Below are 17,675 nucleotides of genomic sequence, written 5' to 3' on the forward strand. Positions count from 1 at the left end.
AAACGTGTCAAGCACAAAACCAACCTTGGGGCAAGACATGGGCATTTTGAATGCCCGAGTTATGGAAAACAATCTTGAAACAGGCTATTTTGAAGTATTCTGACCTGGAAAGAAAATATGTATGTCTTAGGAGTTTTGTTCTGGCAGAACACAGTCAGCTCAAGTGTTCAGATGGAGCATTTTCAGTCACACTGTTTTGTTCATGCTCAAAGGAAAACATGCTTCTGTGTTTGCCAACATTCACAATGCTTTTATTTCCAGATGAAGTAAAGTTTTCTTCTTCTGACAGTAGTCAGGATTTCGAAGGGCACATGAAAGACCTTGAATGAAATACACGGCAGAAGGACAGGTAGATGTCCAGGCAAGCGCATGGAAAAGCTAGCTTTTCTATCTCTGTAATGACTGAAAATCACTTCAGGAGTTTCCATATTATTGGTCTTAATTGTTGTCTGCGGTGGTGATCTGTGTTTAATTCATTTGTGTGCAGCATGTCGCTGTTTAACAGCCAGGGCCGAATAGGCAGCGTGTCGTAGTCCCAGAGCTTTGGAAGTTGGTGGGGAAGGAAATAGATGGAAATATTTCAAAGATTTCCATTGTAACTGGAGCCAGCTTTTCAAAGCAATGAAGGTGTTTCATTGGTTAAAATTTGGGGGATCTATCACTGAGTTGTTGATCTGTGCAAAAAGGACCAGAACACTAACTTTAATATAAACATTTTAAAACTTCCAACATACAAAAGTGTTTCCCTTAAATAAGTTTTTCCCATCCTAACCAGAACAATATCTTCCTTCTACAGCAGTGTTTCTCAACCGTGGCAACTTTAAGATGGGTGGAGTTCAACTCCCAGAATTCTGGGAGTTGAAGTCCACACATCTTAAAGTTGCCACAGTTGTGAAATACTATGGTTGCCATTATTATCAAGCGTGTTTTACGTTGTGCAGGATCTTAAGACCAAAGTAAATGTGAAAGGCAAGCATTTTCTTCCCCTGTCTGTCGTGTAGATGGGCACTTTTAAGATGGATCTAATCTGGGCACCAAAGGAGGGCAAGGTGTTTGAGGGCCATTGGTCCTCTTATCATGCTGTGCTGCATTGCTTAAAAAACACCCCCCCCCCCTTCATTCCAGTATCTGAACTTATCTGGGAAAAATGGGTTTGGCCCAAGTGGAACCAGGAAGATAAAACAAGATTCACTTCTCCTTATCGTCACGCACTTGTTGCTGTTGCAGTAAATTCCTCTTTCTCCCAGTATATCTTTACTCACTCTGTGTGTGTGTGTGTATGTGTGTGTAGAATTACATCTAGTTTTGGCTCCAGTGATAGTGAAAGCAGAGAAAACGGAGAGGCAGTGCTGAGTCCGGAGCAAGACAAACCCTGTTCCTGGAAATCTAAACCTGCAGTTTGCTTCAGACAGATGCCATAAATGGCTGGTTAGTCCTTTGCATGGATAGCTTTACATCAGCCTGTTCATAATTTGAACATCAGGATGGCCGGCTGCATTCCAAGTGAATTTTATTAAAAAGCAGCCCCTTTGGCCATTCAAATCCACTCTCCCACAAACAATGGCAGTTCTTTTCTTTCCATGGCAATTTTTCCTAACAGAATGGCATTATGTGTAAGAATAAAGTATGTCAAATAACATTGTGTCCCAAAGCTTTATTTTACAGCCACAGTTTGCATGTTTTGCAGTTAAAAAGGAAAGAGAATCAAATCATTAGTGTGACTTTTTGGCACATTCATGTCATAGATGGGTGGCCTTACAAATTTGATTAATACAGAAGTAAATGTTCCTGGCAACTATTTGGCAAAGTTTGGTCTTCCTTTCTTGGAATTTTTTGGACTTCCTAGTGTAGTCTGTAGCCAGGGAATTCCTGTGTGGTCTCCATTCCAAGGAGAACCCGGGTCTTACCCTGCTTAATTTTTGTTTAAATAGCTATAGCTGTCTCCTGCTTTGGCATGAAGAACCAAAATTATGGGTGTTCCCATAATTTGTAGCTATTTTTGTACTTGTCTTGGTTTTTTGGGGGGGGGGGTATTCTGCTGTTCTTGTGTTATTTATTGTTGTGAGTTGCCCAGAGTTGGTTGGAGTTGGGCAGCATCCAAATTGAATGAATGAATGAATGATTTGTATTTTGCTCTTTGAGGACTACTGTCCCTTACAGATACTTTACAACGGTGTATCTCCATAGTAATGATGAGTGAACCATAAAAGCCTGTGGTGGTAATAAATGGGTGGCTTTAAGATGCTGCAAGAATCTTTGGTGTTTGCACAGAAGAGTAAGCCACAATTTAGTGCATGGGAAATTAAATAAGTAAAGCAGAAAGCCTAAATCATGCAGGTCTCCAAAAAGAAAGATTGGTCACCCAGTGGAGACCCCTGATTCTCAAAAGATATTTGAGATGTCTGAGAGAGCAATGTTGGAGGAGCAATTTATCCTCAGAGGGGTGGTCAGACCGATGAAAGCAGCATCGCCACATCATTGTGTGAGTTCCATCCTTTTTCTATTTGGGCTGCAATGTTGCACGCATGCCCCAAAGTTTTCAGCCCAAAGCTGCTTTTATGGTTTGGATGAAAGCAGTGAGGCCCTGCAGCTGCTGCTGTCCTCAGTTTAATTAGGGTTAATCCAAAGACGTAGAAAGAGCAGTGGTGGAGCAGAGCAGGCTCCAGTTCAGGAGATATAGGTGGGAACTTCTGCACCGTGTTACAAGCAGTAAAGGAAGTAAAGGACAGTGTGATTCTGTCAAGGAGAAGAGCCATTAAGAGATGTGCCAAGAGAAGAAAGAAACCGGGACAGTAGTCATACCGAAGTCTTGTGCTGAGGTTTGGGCCCACTTTGTGCTTGGATGGGAGATCATCTGAAGCTAAAGGCTAGACTGGGAAGTCAAATAAACCTCTCAGGAGAAACACTTGCATGTTGTTCCTAAGATAGCTTCATGGATGTGTCCACAGAAGCCAAGCCTCTCTAAAAGAACCTTCATCTGGAGGGGGAGGAAAGTGTGTTGGCTCGATGTGTCCTTCAAGTGTCTCTTGAGCATCTTATAAATTGAATAAGACACATTGGAGCAATGCTGTGAAATAGACGGATCGTATATACTCAGAGCAGATGACAGTAAATCTCCTCTAAGCTTGACTAATGACTGAATCCAGTGGCTTTCTCTGCATCCAGGAGGTCCCAAAAGTGTTCAAAGGACAAATCTGTCTGTTAGGTATGTTGCAACCTAGCTACTTGCTTTAAGTGATATCCTTCAGCATTCATGCCGTTTGCAAGGGGCAGTAGGATAGTGATTGATCAGGCTATTTATTTATTTTATTTGAGCCCCTCCACCATCCTACAGGATTCTTGGCAGCTAGTAATGGGCAGACAGGACCTAAGGGATCTGAGATAGAGATGAGTATTTGAATTCATGCTGAGTTGCTAAAGGTGAAGAAAGCTGTTCAGCTTGGATTTCGATGGTGACGTGATTGGTGATGAAAACAGCTGCCCTGGAGCTTCTCTTTCCTACAGTCACGTTTAGTAACTCCAGGCATGTGATACACAGACACTGTCTTGTGAATTTCCCCTGTTTGCATTTGCATCATCGTCGGCTGCTGCTTGCAATATTCTGGTCTGATCTCTTACAGGTCTCCTTTAGGAAATGTTACTAGAAGAAAAAAAATAAAGGAAGGGAAATTTAGTGATTTGCCTGTAAAAGATTCCAGCCTCCAGGAATACATCTGAAGATGGTTTTCTTCACAGTTTACCATGATTCTGTTGTATTCCTTGGAGACTGACTGTTAGTTAGCAGAAAACCTCAAAATACCATAAAGGTGGAAGTTCTTCTGTCACTTATTAATTGAGCTGGTGCTGTGTTTCCAGCACATGAGGAAATGTGTATGACCTTTTAATTAATTATTAAGCTGCTTTACACTCTTTCACATTTTCCAAGCAAAGCCACTGAATGAGATTTAAGATGATGTGTAGTGTGATCTCTTGCAGAAAACCATCTTCAGATGTATTCCTGGAGGCTGGAACTCTTTTACAGGCAATTCCCTAAATTTCCCTTCCTTTATTTTTTTTTCTTCTAGTAATGTTTCCTAAAGGAGACCTGTAAAGGCTGTTCACTGGGCCTCTAGTTAATCCTGTCATTTAACTAGAAGTTTTTTTTTAAAGCTGACATAAAATTCAGGTTAAGAACTAATCTTTAGTTTTCTACAGCAAAGCCACACTCCAGTTTAGCCATGCAGAAATTACTATTTTCCCTTTTCTCTTATTGCACCTGGCAGACCTTTGCTAGTCTTGAAAAAGTTAAGCAAGGTTAGACCTCACTGCTGCTCAGATAGGAGCTCACCAGAAGATCTGAGGATTCTGCGCTCATCCTAGGCAGTTGAAAATACATTTGGGAAGAAGGCAGTGGAAAAACCATGTACCTCTTGCTGCCAAAAAAGAAAAGAAAAGAACATGGATGTATCTGTGTAGTCATCCAGGAATCAAACTCACCTTGAGGGAGAATTTGCCTTTACTGTAATTTTTCCTCTCTGGCTGCCAAACTCAACATCTGGATTGCTGTGAGATAAAAGGAGAAAAACTGCCTTAATATCCAGTGTGCTATGGAAACATTCGTCCATGGAAAACTTCCTTTGAAATAAAACAAGGAGAACCCATTAGCAGGCACCTTCCTCAAATCTTTTGTACAGGTTGGATTACAATTTCTTCCTTAACCCGTCTGGCTGAGGTTTAGGGAAGGCTGTTTTGAGCTAAAGAAAGCAAAGACTGACTCACTCATTAGGCTTTGAGAAACAAATGAGTAATTCAAAAAGATACTCAGAAATCTTGGTCAGGAAGATTGTAATCTCTTTTAGTGCTTTACATAACAGAGCAACATGTGATCTCAACCTCTCTGATGTCACTGCTTGTTTTTTCTGTTGAGCATAACCAGCCCGTTACACTGCGGGATCAGTTCCTCCTTTTAAGATCCCTGAAAATGCTGCTTTACTGCTAATCTTCTTGCTGTCTAACAGGGTCATGATAGGCATGGCACTAAAATACGACCAGTGGATCTCTGGAAACAAGTTCTTTGCAGAATACTAATCATGAAAATGTTTTGGGATCTGGAGCAGCGTCTTAAGAGGTAATTTTGAAGTGGATTGAATGTTGTATTTTTGTAGTTGCTTTTTCAGGTTAGAAATACTCTGGATTGCTTTTTTAGTGCAGCCATGCTTTGAAAGGATGGCTTTCTTGACTTGAGCTAAATAAAATTCAGTAAGATAAATCATTTATACCTACAGGCTATTATCTTAAATCTGCCTATCTGTTTTGTTTTCAAGAGTGAACCTGAGCAGGTCAAGCATAGGCTAAATTTGACTGTCCAGAGCCAGGCTTTCTTCCATACATTTGCAAATAGAATTTCTATTGTCATGGTGAGAATTAAAACTAATTTAATTCTCCCTGTTGTAGCAGTAATTGCTCACTGTATGTACACTTTCTATCTTTGCCCCTTTTGTGGGTGAAAACTGTTGTCAAATTGACATAGCCCTGGGTGTTTTGAGGAATGTGGAATGCCAATGTGTGAGAATGAAAGGTTTTTGAGATTTCTTGAAGCCTACCATTTTAGCTTGGGGAGCATTCACTCCCAACTTGACGTGCTTATAGGTGATTCCTCCAGTTCATGCCTCTACTTTTCTCTCTTTCTTCTCTCCTTTAAGCCCTGAAAAAGGGAGTGGATCTTAGACAGTTAATCATACATAATTTGTGCTGTTCTGTGTAGTTGGCTGAATTGGTGCTTCAGTTCAGGCTGACATAGAGGTCCAGTCAAGGCAGTAGCAGAAGTTATTTTCCTGGAGAAAGTAGGCTTAGGAGTTGCCTTCATCCCTGTAATATACTCCTGCAGAGGACGGTAGATTAGTTTAGGAAGCTTCACCACCCTTGAAAAACTCAGGTCTGTAATGCCATAGATTATTGTATGTATGTACTGTAGTTCCTTCATTAAAGGCTACTGTCCATGGTAGAAGAAGACTGAGAAGTGCAATTCTCTATTCAGCCACGCATACAACTGGCCATTGTTTTGCAGGGAATCAGTGGCTGTTTGCCCAGGAGGAAGAGGCCTGTGGGAAGGGACAGAATGGCTTGTTACAACACACCAAGTTTTCAGAAAATGTATGCTGTGGTTTTGCTTAGTATTGGAAAAATGTAGCTGCTTTGGCTACGTGCACTGCATTGTATGTGGGATGCTGTCTGTAAAAAGAAAAGCACAGGCACACGTGGGAATGAAAGGGCACAGTTGTCTGAGAAGCACTGATATAACCACGTTGGGTTGCAGTGGTCTTCAAGGAAGTGGAGTGATGTGACTGCTACAAAGAAATCATTCTGGAAGAATGGAAAAGCTTGACAGAAAGTGTAGACATCAGAACAGTCTAAGCAAATGAAAGAGCAGATGGAGAATGTGAGCCTGAAATTGATTTAAAAACATACATGTGCAGACACACATCATGCGGTTCCCTTTCAGGATCAGCAGCATGATGCAGCATGGAGAAAAAGAGTAGGAAATGGAAAGCCAAAGAAACTGAGGCATGAAGCAAGAAATTGGTCTTTGAGATAATAATTTTCAGATCTACACCCCTCATTGCATTGTACTGTGTATCTAACATTCACTACATATTGTTTGCATTCTCATCCAACAGCACTGATTGCATACAAAAGTACAAATGCAATTGATGTTCTCCACCAACATAATCTCTAATGCCACTTCATTATACATTTATGTTCTGTATTCATTTATCCATAAATGCATTCAACAGTCAAGGGGACTTATTCCCTGCTGAGCATTGGACCATTTGCTAAACATCGCTTTATTTCCATCATCATCCATTCCATCTTACTATACAGACAGTCCTCTACTTACAAACAGGTTACATTCCAAGAGGCTGTTTGTAAGTCCATTTTGTTTGTAAGTCCAACCAAGTATAAAAAACATGCCTCCCAATGTGTGATGGTGCTGCCAAGCATATGTGTGCGGGGCACCATAAACTAATATTTTCCCACCTTCTCCCGTCTTCTGGGACCTTCTAGTTTGGAGTTGCAGATAGGTTTGTTCGTATTGGCAAAAGTTCATAACTTGAAAGTTCATAAGTAGAGTACTGTCTGTATTTAGGAATCATCCTTCAACTCCATAGTCATGAAAAGCAGTCCATAATTCAAGCCTATTCACTTTATAATTCACTTTCTCTAAATCAACAAACATGCAATCAACTTTTATCCTCACATTCATATATTTCTCAAAAAACATAGGTTTAAAGAGTTCTATCTCAGATTTCTTTTTTTTAAAAAGCAATATATTAAAACCCTAATGCTAATGAAATTTGTTTTAGCAATGAGATTTTTTAAAAATCTGTTTTGTAGTCTTGAGCAACAAAACACAGTTGAGGGGTAATTGGGCACTTGTCCACACAAAGCCTTCTCAACGGTACTGCAGCCTAGCTGGCCAGCTGCTGACCTAGTGCCTTTGAAAGGTTATTCCTGTAACTCCCCAGTGGCCATGAGGAATATGGGAATTAAAGTTCATTACCATAACCACTTCAGAAGTGAGACCTTAGCTATAGGAAGTAAGAGAGAGCAAGGCCATTTTCCCATAAGGGACTTGCAACATCTTCATACATCACTTAGCCATAATTGAAACGAGAAGACCCATCCTCGCTAGTCGATGGTTGGATGATTTTAGAAGACGCTTTAATTTGCTAGACTCAAATACACAGAGAAGCAACAGTAATTAAAAATTCCTTTCTTTTCCTTCCAAGTCCTGAAAATAGAGCCATCATTAATTAGGAATTAATTTTTAATTTCATTTTGGGTATTACTTAAATGTAAGTCAGTTCATTTGAAGAAGTGTTTCATATGAGGATTTGAGCTTCAGTTCCTTAACTGTATAATATGAGAAATGAAAATATTTAATAATGTAATAGCCTCTTGTTCACAAGAATTTTTGCCTGGTTCCATAAAACAACTCTCCTGATTTTTTAAAATTTGATTCTGATAAGGCAGAGGTGCTGTTTGTGTTTATTTACCCAGGTAGGAGATACTCAGCTGGTTCTAAAATAATGTCTTCGTTTTGTTACTTGTGACCCAATGGCACCTCTCACTGGTATTACTGTATTGATATCCCAGATGACTAGCAGAGTTTGGCCAATACTGAAGAATAATTTTAACCCAAAGAAAATAATACACACACATGTACATACAGAAGTTTTATTAATTGTTTGATAATCCTCTGATGCACAAACTTTGTACAACTGCTTTATTGAGAACTCACTGCTAACTTTGGAGATTGTTAAGGGACAGAATGAAGGCTGGTTCTTCTTTTTTGTTCAGTCCATGGGTGAAAATTCATGATGAGTATCTTCGAGGATTTAGAAGGTTGCAATCAGTATGGACCCCTCGGTGCAACTTTATTTTTCTGATTGCTCAGGACTTGGTCATGAAGTTGGTTGAATGTAGAGCTGACCAAACACTGCAGTACTTAAACACAACAATGGCAGAAATTTATTGTGCATCCTAACACCTCTCTCTATGATGTTACTGTTTGAAGCAAATTTCTCAGCCTGGTGATCTCCAGATGTGTGCCTGGGAATTATAGGAGTTGTAGTCCAGTATATCTGGTAGGAATACTAGAGCTCAAAAATTCAGTTTCTGCATCTGAGAGCAATATTTCTTTTTCCCTGACTGATCCTCGCTTTGCTTCCTTTTTGTATGTATGTATGTATGTTTCCATCTCTGTGGGTTTAGAAATAATGGGAAATGCAACTCTATTCTTTAACAAGGTGAGAGTTCCATCTTACCTGGATCAGAGAAAATAATAAATCTTTATTTGTGCGTAAAGAAGAGACATGATTGAAGTGCTTTATCAGCTAATTCCTCTAAGCTATCTAAATACTTTTATTTTACTATGCTTTCTTTCCCCAGCAGATGACGTATCAACTGTGGTCTGCATTCCTCATGAGGAATGTTGTTCAGTATGTACAGTGACCATATTTTCTTAGAAAAAGTAAAGGACAAACCTGAAAAAGGGGCAAATCTGAAAGAGGTTCATAAGAATAAAAAAAATTGTTTATGTTTGTAACTTCGCTTTACAAAGGAAAATTCAAGAGCAAAATCAAGAAAATAAACAAATTAAATAAATCTAAAGGACAGCTTTCTGAAATAATGGGCTGTCCTTTAGAACAAAGGGTGTGTGGTCACTGTGCTCATATGTCATTAGTCTATAGAGCAGAGGAGAAAAGTTTAGGAATTGTTTGTGTTTTAAGAAATTTAGGGATAAAATACGCCCACCCCACCACACTTGCTTTCTGTGTGGTAGGAGTGTTATATGGACAATTATTTTACTCGGACGGTTTATGGGATGGGATCTACTTTAGGAAGATAATTACTATGAAAGTCTAGCTTCCACTGAGTTAATAAATGTGGTACCACAGTTAGAGACTTGGGTGAGATCTGCAAACTAAAACAAATAATGGATTTTTCTTTCACACGCTTTTTATTTATTTACTTAATAGACTTGTCCCCGCCCATCTCCCCACAACAGGGGACTCTGGGCAGCTTACAACAAACTAAAATCAGAAATACAATTAAAAGTTATAAAACTTTTAAAACTGTAAGCTTTGCCTACACACTGAAAGCACAACTGTTCTGTAAAATGTACAGAAGACAAAGAGATATATTCTGAACTGGGTCCCATGAGAGTTCTGATTTCCATTGCTTCCTCTGTCTTTTGCCATCACAGACAGACTGGGGACACTACTTGCAAGGCTCCTGGTCTGTGCCCCAGTTTCCAGTAAGGGACCTTCAGATTCTGCATCGTCTTGCTAAACTATTAATGTCAGTTTATAGCTCAGGAATCTGAAGTGGCCGTACTGAACTGAACAGCGCTAACTCTTAAATGAGCATGACTTGAGATGGCGCATGCACAAAACCTGATTGTGCCACATTCAGAACAATGCCCAAGGGTCTTGGTGTTACTTTCCCAGGACTGTGATTTTATAACGTCCCTCTTTGGGGATCAAGCCCATTGAACTCAATGGACTTTGAAAATAGGTAGAACTGTCCTGCAGGTGACATTTGCTACTACTGTAACAGGAGATGAGGAATTTCTTGGCTTCTAAATATGTTACCCTTCTCCATCAGCCCTAGTCAGCATGGGCAATGACAAGATCTGGTGGGAGTTGGTTCCCCCAAAACCTGGAGGGTCCCCCAAATTGCAGCTCTGGCTGTAACAAATGCTGGGATGTTGTTGTTTGAGATGGGGTCAGTTGAGCATGGGATGATCATAAGTGATCATCTTAACACCTTAGTGTTAAGAGTTTAGATTTTCTCAGTGATTATCCTCTATATTTATTATGCTGCATTTTGCCCTGGGTGGAACCAGAGATGTCCCCACGATTGATGGCTTTTGCCAAAGGATGAAAGTATTGTTGCACTGTCTATTCTGGGTGGGACAGACACTGGCAGCCAACACTGTGTGGCAGGTAGCCAGAAATATTATCCTTTTTAAAGCAGTGTGGGCTTTCTCTGATGCTATCTTGAAAGGAGCTTTTGGAATGGCTCTTTCCAAATAATCATTTGGAAATTATTGTTTCCAAATAATGGCAGTTGATTCAGAGGTCAGGCAGCAGTTCAGTATACAGATTATTCTGCTCAAAGTATTCTAATTGATGGTGAATACATGATGTTCCATTGGCTTCTTGACAGAGAAGAAAAGGTGCTTGATGACCATTAATGGGATTGTAATACCTTTATGGCAGTTCCTTTGGAAGCCAAAGTATTTCCATTACTGCTTTGGTAACCCAGGCTACAGGAGTAGAAAGAAATAAAATAAGCTCACTAAGAAGGATGATGATGACCTGCTTAGGACAGAAATGAAATGTAAACCAATTATTGGCTTTCTCTAAGCATGTGGCCCAGCTAGATGGCCACCCCTGGCCAACCTCACCAGTCTTCAAAAGCTAACCCTGGTCAGAGTTGGTTAGGGGACCCCTGGGAAATATTGGGTTAGACTGGAAAGTCTAAAAAACTTCCTGGAAGAACTAATGTGATATTGTGAAGAGACTTATACCTGAAATTGACTAAGAGACTTGATGTGTTGAGGGAGAGTTTATAAGATAATGCCTCCTTTTCTGATAGCAGCTTGTAAACACCCCCCTTCCCCCGGATTTCAGATATTTCATTGTTGTTCCCTTGTGAATGATGTTGAAGTTGATGGCATTATACCTGGAATACTTGAAAAAAAACATGTTCAAGCCCTTGGCAATGACTTTTTTTTGGGGGGGGGGGCTGTTTCCTCCAAGAAGGGCATCGGCCAGATGCCTTGCGGGTTGACATTCATGCGAGATAAGCTAATCTCCTGCAAATGATAAGATTCTCCCAGGGTGGCAGACACAGTTGTGCACTTTACACTTGCAAGCTGAAATAAACAAGCAGAAGAATTGCATGTTCAGATGGCTGAACATTTGCGTTAATAAACATTGAAGGAGTGGCCTTGAAAAGTTCAGCTGCTTAGTCTCTTCCCTTCTGAATGGCCTTTACCTGAATTCTTCAATACATAAAATATGGGGAAATTGCAGAGGGTTGTTAGAAGCTAGGTGACCTTCTGTAATAAACATGGTGGTGCTGAACACACACACAGCTTCTATTGAGAGGAAGTAAGGGGGAAAAATGTGAAGGTTGGGTCAGTTTCTACAGGAAAAAGCGGAAGTGAAAGAAAAGTTTGCTGTTTTCTTGTGGGTTCCTCCTAATTCAGAACTTTCCTGCACCGTGTCAGCATAGCTACAAACAAGCCACTCCTGGCAAGCGTAGAGGTGACTGGCAGCAGAAGCCCAAAGAGTTTTCATATTTAGAATTCCTCTTTGGAATTTCATGTCTTTACAATTCCAAGTTGGAATTCTTCAGGGGCCAGAAAGAGAACCTTATTCCAAGATGCTTTGAATTACCCTTGGCATTAAACCGAGGCCTAAGTGACATAGTTTGAAATTGTATGACTGCATTTTGGAATACAGGTAGTCCTCAGGTTAAGAATGCTCAGTTTATGGATGACCCAAAGTTAAGAATGGAGCCTATTGTAGCAAAATTCAAGTTAAATACACAGTGATTTGAGTTAAATACACAATGGTTTGAGTTCATTGCACCATACTACTTATACAGTATTATACAATAATACTGTTCTGGCTTACGTACAAATTCAACTTATGGACAGACCTTGGGAATGGAAATAATCAAAATTTAATGTACACCTGCTATTTTCTTACCGAAAGCTTACTCTTTTTATATTGGATGCAGGCCTGCACTAAGGAAATACCTAATGACCAGATAAGACTGGCATTTTCATTTTGAAGGAAAAAAATGTTTTTGGAGCAAGGAGAGGGAAATGAGCTCCTTGGCCCATAAGCAGAGATGGCCAAAGGGCTAAGAAGGGGGTCCTGCTTCCACTGAGGTTTGGCGAAGGAGAGAAAAGGGTCTCCCATCTACAGCTCAGCCTCTCCATTAGAGTAAGGCCTCTCCCTGGACAGGTCATTGAAGGAACAGCTCCTTCTCTGGGGAGTTGAGAAGGAGCTGCTCTCTTCCTTGAGTCTGGCTGCTGCTGTGTAAAAGAAGTCTCCCCATTACTTTGCTGAGATTGAGAGAGAGAGAGAAGGTTGGAGATTGCCAAGAGAGCAGATGAAGTTTCAGCCACGGTCGGCTCTCTCTCAACCAAGAGGTGGACTGCCAGTGCCTACTTGGCTCTTCTGTCTTGAGGACATGGCTTTGGGAAGGATCCCCCACTCTTGTACCTCCCAGAGGGAGACTGCAAGGGAATGAGAGCCTGAGGTCTCCAAACCATCTGCACTCCCCTTGCAAGGACCAGGCTATCCTCTAGAGCAGGGCTCCTCAACCTCAGCAACTTTAAAATGGGTGGACTTCACCTCCACCCATCTTAAAGTTGCTGAGGTTGAGGAGCCCTGCTCTGGAGACATCCAGGGCAGATGAGAGGGATTTCTCTGGCTTGTAGGCCCCCTACTCACGCAGAGAGATGTAGGGGGAGGAAGCAGGACTTTTCTGAAGGTCCACTGAGCTGCTGCCTCTCCCCAATCTCTTGGCTTTTCCTTCTCTTGCAGGGTGAAGGCAGGGTTCTCACTCCTCTTCCTCCTGCTTAGGACAGGGGTGAAGAAGAGAGCTCTCGGAGGGGCGTGGCTCACCTCTTCTCCCCTCCGTTGTTCGTGTGTGGTTCTCAGTGCAGTAGTAGCAACTTAAGCTCCATTTTCAGGCATTGCTCTCTGCCTCTTGGTCTGCCCAAAAGGGCCTCAAAGAAAACGGCCTCGGTCTTTCCAGCAGGGCGCCTGCGAGAGAACCCTGACGCCCAACGCATTGGCCATGCAAGCAGTCGCAAGCTATTTCCTTGTGGAGGGGGCCCTGCAAGCTGTTTCTTCCTTTCCTCTAGAGGCCATTAGAGGGCGCTCTTGGAGCGGCTAAGCCATCAGAGGTGGTGCGATGCATCCTGCCAGAGAAATCCTCGTCCCCGTTTTTGCATCACCAAGTTCCTGCGGGTCGTTTTTTGGTTTTCTTTGCAACCGCGAAGATTTCCCTGTGGCTAATGGCTCCGAAAGACAGCAGGGGAGGGGGGCTAATTTGGAGGATGCCCCTTCTGGGACTGGGATGGCTATCTGTATCCTTCCCGGCCGGCCCCCTTTTATGGTTTTTTTGGGGGTGGGGGTGGGGAAGAAGAGGAGCAGGATCGCTCGGTCTTGGAGCCTTTTCCGCGCTGCGCTTTTACGCACCGACTTGGCTCCTGCCCGACTGGCTGCGAAGGCTTCAGCCGGGGGGGCGGGGGAGGGAGCAAGAGGCGTGTCCGAGCGGCGGGGCAGCCAATGAGTGCCGCGCCTTCCTGCATGCATTCTGCGAGCAGGCGAGAGCCCCCGCCAGGTTTTCGGCAGCCGGGGAAGCGCCGGCCGCGGAGGGGGTTGGTGAGGCAGCGCTCGGTTTGGCGCAGCGTCGGCGCGCTTCTTCCCCGCCCGCTCGCCCGCCCGGCCTTTCGGGCTCCGCGTCCTTGCCCTTGCGCGCCTGCCCCATGGTGTAGGAGGCAGGGGGCAATGGATCTAGGCGTCTACCAGCTTCGGCACTTCTCCATTTCCTTCTTGTCGTCCCTGCTGGGCACCGACAGCTCTGCCCTCAGCCTCGACAGTAGGTAAATCCGGCAGGCGCCGCGGCGTCCGCTGTCCGATGGGGCGGCCAGGCGGAGCGGTCGGCTCCGCTGCCCGGCGCGTCGCAGGCGCCTTGGCGGCGAGGCTGCGAGGGGGGGCGCTCCCTTTGTCCGAGGGAGGCTGGACGGAGCCTGACAGCTCCTGGCTCGGCCGCCGCCGGGAGGTCCGCTCCGGCTGCGCGAGGGAGCAGAGGAGGCGGCGGGGGCCGCCGCCTCTGGCTACGCCGCTGCCCTCGAGGCCCGCGCGCGCCCTCGCCGAGCTCGGCTGCTGCTAACGTGGGCTTCTCTCCTCCCCCGTTTGTGTCTTGCAGCTCCTCCGGTGCCAGCGTCGTCGCGATAGACAACAAAATCGAGCAAGCCATGGTAGGTATGGCGGGGGGCGCACCTGTCCTTGCCAGGGACGCGGGCCGGGCGGGAGGGCCGGGCGCCTCGGGGAAGCGGCGTCGGGCGCTCCATCGCGATGCAGGTCGAGGAATGCGCCCCCCTCCGCCCTTTTCTGAGGAGGCGATCAGTCATGATGGCTTAGCGGGAACATCATTTCCTTTTTCCACCCAGGCTGCATCAGCCGGAAAGCAGGTGGGGGTCAGGGGCAAGGATCGGGGAAGAGCATCTAATTCTGGGGAGGGGGCGCTTCCTTTATTTCAAGAAAGCACCCCGTTATTTTTTTTGTATCTCCCCCCCCCCAATTTCCGCTTTGCGCTTTTGTTGCTGGAGAGCTGCAAGGAGCCCGTTCTCACGGGATCCTCCTCCTTCTCCTCTGTTGCTAGGCAAACTTGAAGTATAACCCCCGGCTATAAATAGCCCAGCCTGCTGATTGGTGGAAGGATCAGCCTGGGAGGCGGTCTTCCTCGGTTGGCCTGACGTCAGAGAGGATGGTGGGGAGGGAAATGCGGCAAGCAACCTCCCCCCCAAGACGGAATGAGCTGCAGCCCAGAAGGTGGGCATGGGGGGCACAGGGCATCCGCCCTGGGCCAGGAGAGGACCAGCACACAAGGTGATCTGGGCCCGTGGCCCACCAGAGGCAGGGAGAGGCTCCCCCAGCTAACTGCAACTGCCACCATCATAAAGCCAGAGCAGCAACCAGGATCCTCTCAGCCAGGCGGAAGAAAGCAGGCTGAGTGGTGCAACAATAGACCATTTCGGGCTGTGCCCGTTGCATCCCTTGTCTGATTAAAACACAGAGCTGGCCCCACCCAGTGGGCTGCCCTGCTTTGCCCCAGAGGAAGAAAGGCAGTGTGTTGGGCAAAGAACATGCTTGAGCCCAGGTTACCATCCTCCTCCCCACTCCCTCTTGGGGGCTGTTGGCCGTTCTGCAAGCCCCTTTCTCTGCCCAGCCACGTTCTTACCATTCAGGACCACCGCAGTGCTCGGCAGTATTGCCTTGTTGCCCCACTGCCAAGGGGCCGAGCAAGAGCCTTTTTCTGGAAATAAGCCCCATGGCCACAGGCCTGGCCTGGCCTTCATGATAGCAAGAGGAAGGATCCTTCTGGTCCGCCAGTTCTGCCAGGGAAGAGCCACCCACGACCAGCCCGGTTCCCTTCTGCTTTAGACTTGGGGTGAAAAAGGGAACCCGATCCTATCAAAAAGCGCTCACCCCAAGAGAGTTAACGCGGCTTTGCGTCAACCTGTGGTGGAAAGGAGATAGAATTTGGAACTGAACCAGATGGCCTTAAAGATTTGTGTGGTGTTGCAAGCCGGAACTCTCTTCAACCGTTGAGGCTATTTTAACAGCTTGGGAATGCTATTTGTTAAGTTGGATACGTTAATAATATTCCCAGTACAGATTGTCTCCCACAAGGATTGCAGCTGCTATTTTCTGACCAAGTCAGTTCCCTGGAGCTTTGCAAATGAAAACGTTTTAAAATAAAAACTAGCTTTCTGGGTAAGGTAAAACAAATCTGGGTCCTTCTTAGGTGTGTATTTTTTGTTTTTCTGCGTGCACGAGTATTTAATTTTTTTGTAAGCCGCTTCAGGCTGCTGTTGTGTAGGAAGTGGCGTATAAATAAATCACAATGATGGTGAGGTGCAGCAGTTGGACTCTGGATGGAGACCTTCAACGGTGTTGAAATGCATGCTGACAGGTTGTTTTAGAAGTCTCTGCTCTTGGTGCAACTTTTTTTTTTTTTTTGCTTCTGTTTTTCAGGATCTCGTGAAGAGCCATTTGATGTACGCGGTACGAGAAGAAGTGGAGGTTCTGAAAGAGCAGATCAAAGATCTCATTGAGAAGAATAATCAGCTGGAGCAGGAGAACAACCTGTTGAAGACACTGGCCAGTCCAGAACAGCTGGCTCAATTTCAGGCCCAGTTGCAGACAAGTTCCTCCCCGGCGTCTTCCCAAACACAGGGAACCACACTGCAGCCTTCCCAGCCTGCACCGCAAAGCTCAGGACCTTCAGCGTAGTCCAGCATTTCTTGGATTTCGGCACTCTGGACTCTGCTGAGGCTGACTGCAGGAATCCAGCGGTCTCTGCATGCTGACCCCCCCAATTATGAAGACTCTCCTGTGCCCTGCACTCCTAGTCGCAAAGCGTTTTCCTTTCCAGTATTAAGCTGTTCGTGGGGAGCAGGGGAGATGAATTTTTCTTTTAGATATTTTTTTTAAGTTGGGGGGAGGGAGGGTCTTACCACTGTTCAGGGAATTAGCACAAATGCGCTGGGGACTTCAGCAGCTTCTGCAGCTGGCTGCTAAACGTATGAGTTTGTGTGCCTGAAGCTTTTTTTCCTTAAGATCTTCCTTCCGTGTAGTGCCGTGATGAATGCAAGTGCTGTTGGGCCTGGAAATGTGAAGAAATTGGCTGGGGTGGTGGGGATGAAGACCCATTCTCTAGCATACCACCAGGAAGCCAAAGGAATAAGGGATAAGGAAGAGCTTTGGGGGAACTGGAGGACAGTAAAGGGGGGCTTTCAATGCCTGCAGTCTTAAAAAGCAAATATGCACTCATTTGCTGTAGCCAAGTAAGGTGCAAAAATAATCTATTTCTAGGAGAAGAACCAGTAGGTGATGCTGTGACATAGGATCGTCAAATGAAGGTTTGTTTGCTTAATGTATATTTGTGTATTTAGTGTAATTACTTTGTAAAATAGGAACTGTAACTACTCATTAAGTTGTACAGAGTGAATTTAAAAGAATGAACTGAAGTTTGGATAGTATTTCTTTTCTTTTCTTTTTTAAATTTTATTTTTGATGCTACGTGAATAAGATTTGCACCTATACAGCTCTTCAGAAATTGGCTGATGCTGTTTATGTCAGTTCTAAAAGTTGCCTTGGAAAGTGAATATATTGAAGTCAGACTCTGTCCATTGCAGTTCCAGTTCATGCAGGAGGGATCAGTTCACAAAAGCAAAATCTAAAATTAATTTCTCACTTTTTTGAGGGGGCATATGATCTGAATAATAGGATGCATATGTTCTTGTGCATGTTCTGGGAGATTGATTGGGAGGAAAATGGTAAAATGTCAGTATATTTGACTTGCACTTGTCA

At 44.2% G+C, this 17,675-nt stretch overlaps 1 protein-coding gene across 2 annotated transcripts in view; it reads left to right on the forward strand.

The window, feature by feature from the left end:
- TSC22D1 (TSC22 domain family member 1) overlaps positions 1-17,455 on the forward strand; it is a 62,877-nt gene extending 45,422 nt beyond the window's left edge. The window contains exons 2-4 of one of the 2 annotated variants that reach the window (XR_015795916.1): positions 14,506-14,557; positions 14,962-15,131; positions 16,338-16,475. Coding sequence is in view for 1 of the 2 variants with exons in the window: in XM_088139463.1 (XP_087995589.1) it covers positions 14,506-14,557; positions 16,338-16,595 (310 nt within the window). In the remaining variant the exon portion in view is untranslated. Of the gene's footprint in view, positions 1-14,505; positions 14,558-14,961; positions 15,132-16,337 lie in introns of both variants that reach the window. The other variant, XM_088139463.1, reaches the window with a different exon arrangement.
- The last annotated feature ends 220 nt before the right edge of the window (positions 17,456-17,675 follow it).

This window comes from Python bivittatus, unplaced genomic scaffold (assembly GCF_059951505.1).
Source record: "Python bivittatus isolate LINGU-HERP-01145 unplaced genomic scaffold, Pbiv_v1 ctg000210_np1212, whole genome shotgun sequence".
In the NCBI taxonomy this organism is placed as follows: domain Eukaryota; kingdom Metazoa; phylum Chordata; class Lepidosauria; order Squamata; family Pythonidae; genus Python; species Python bivittatus.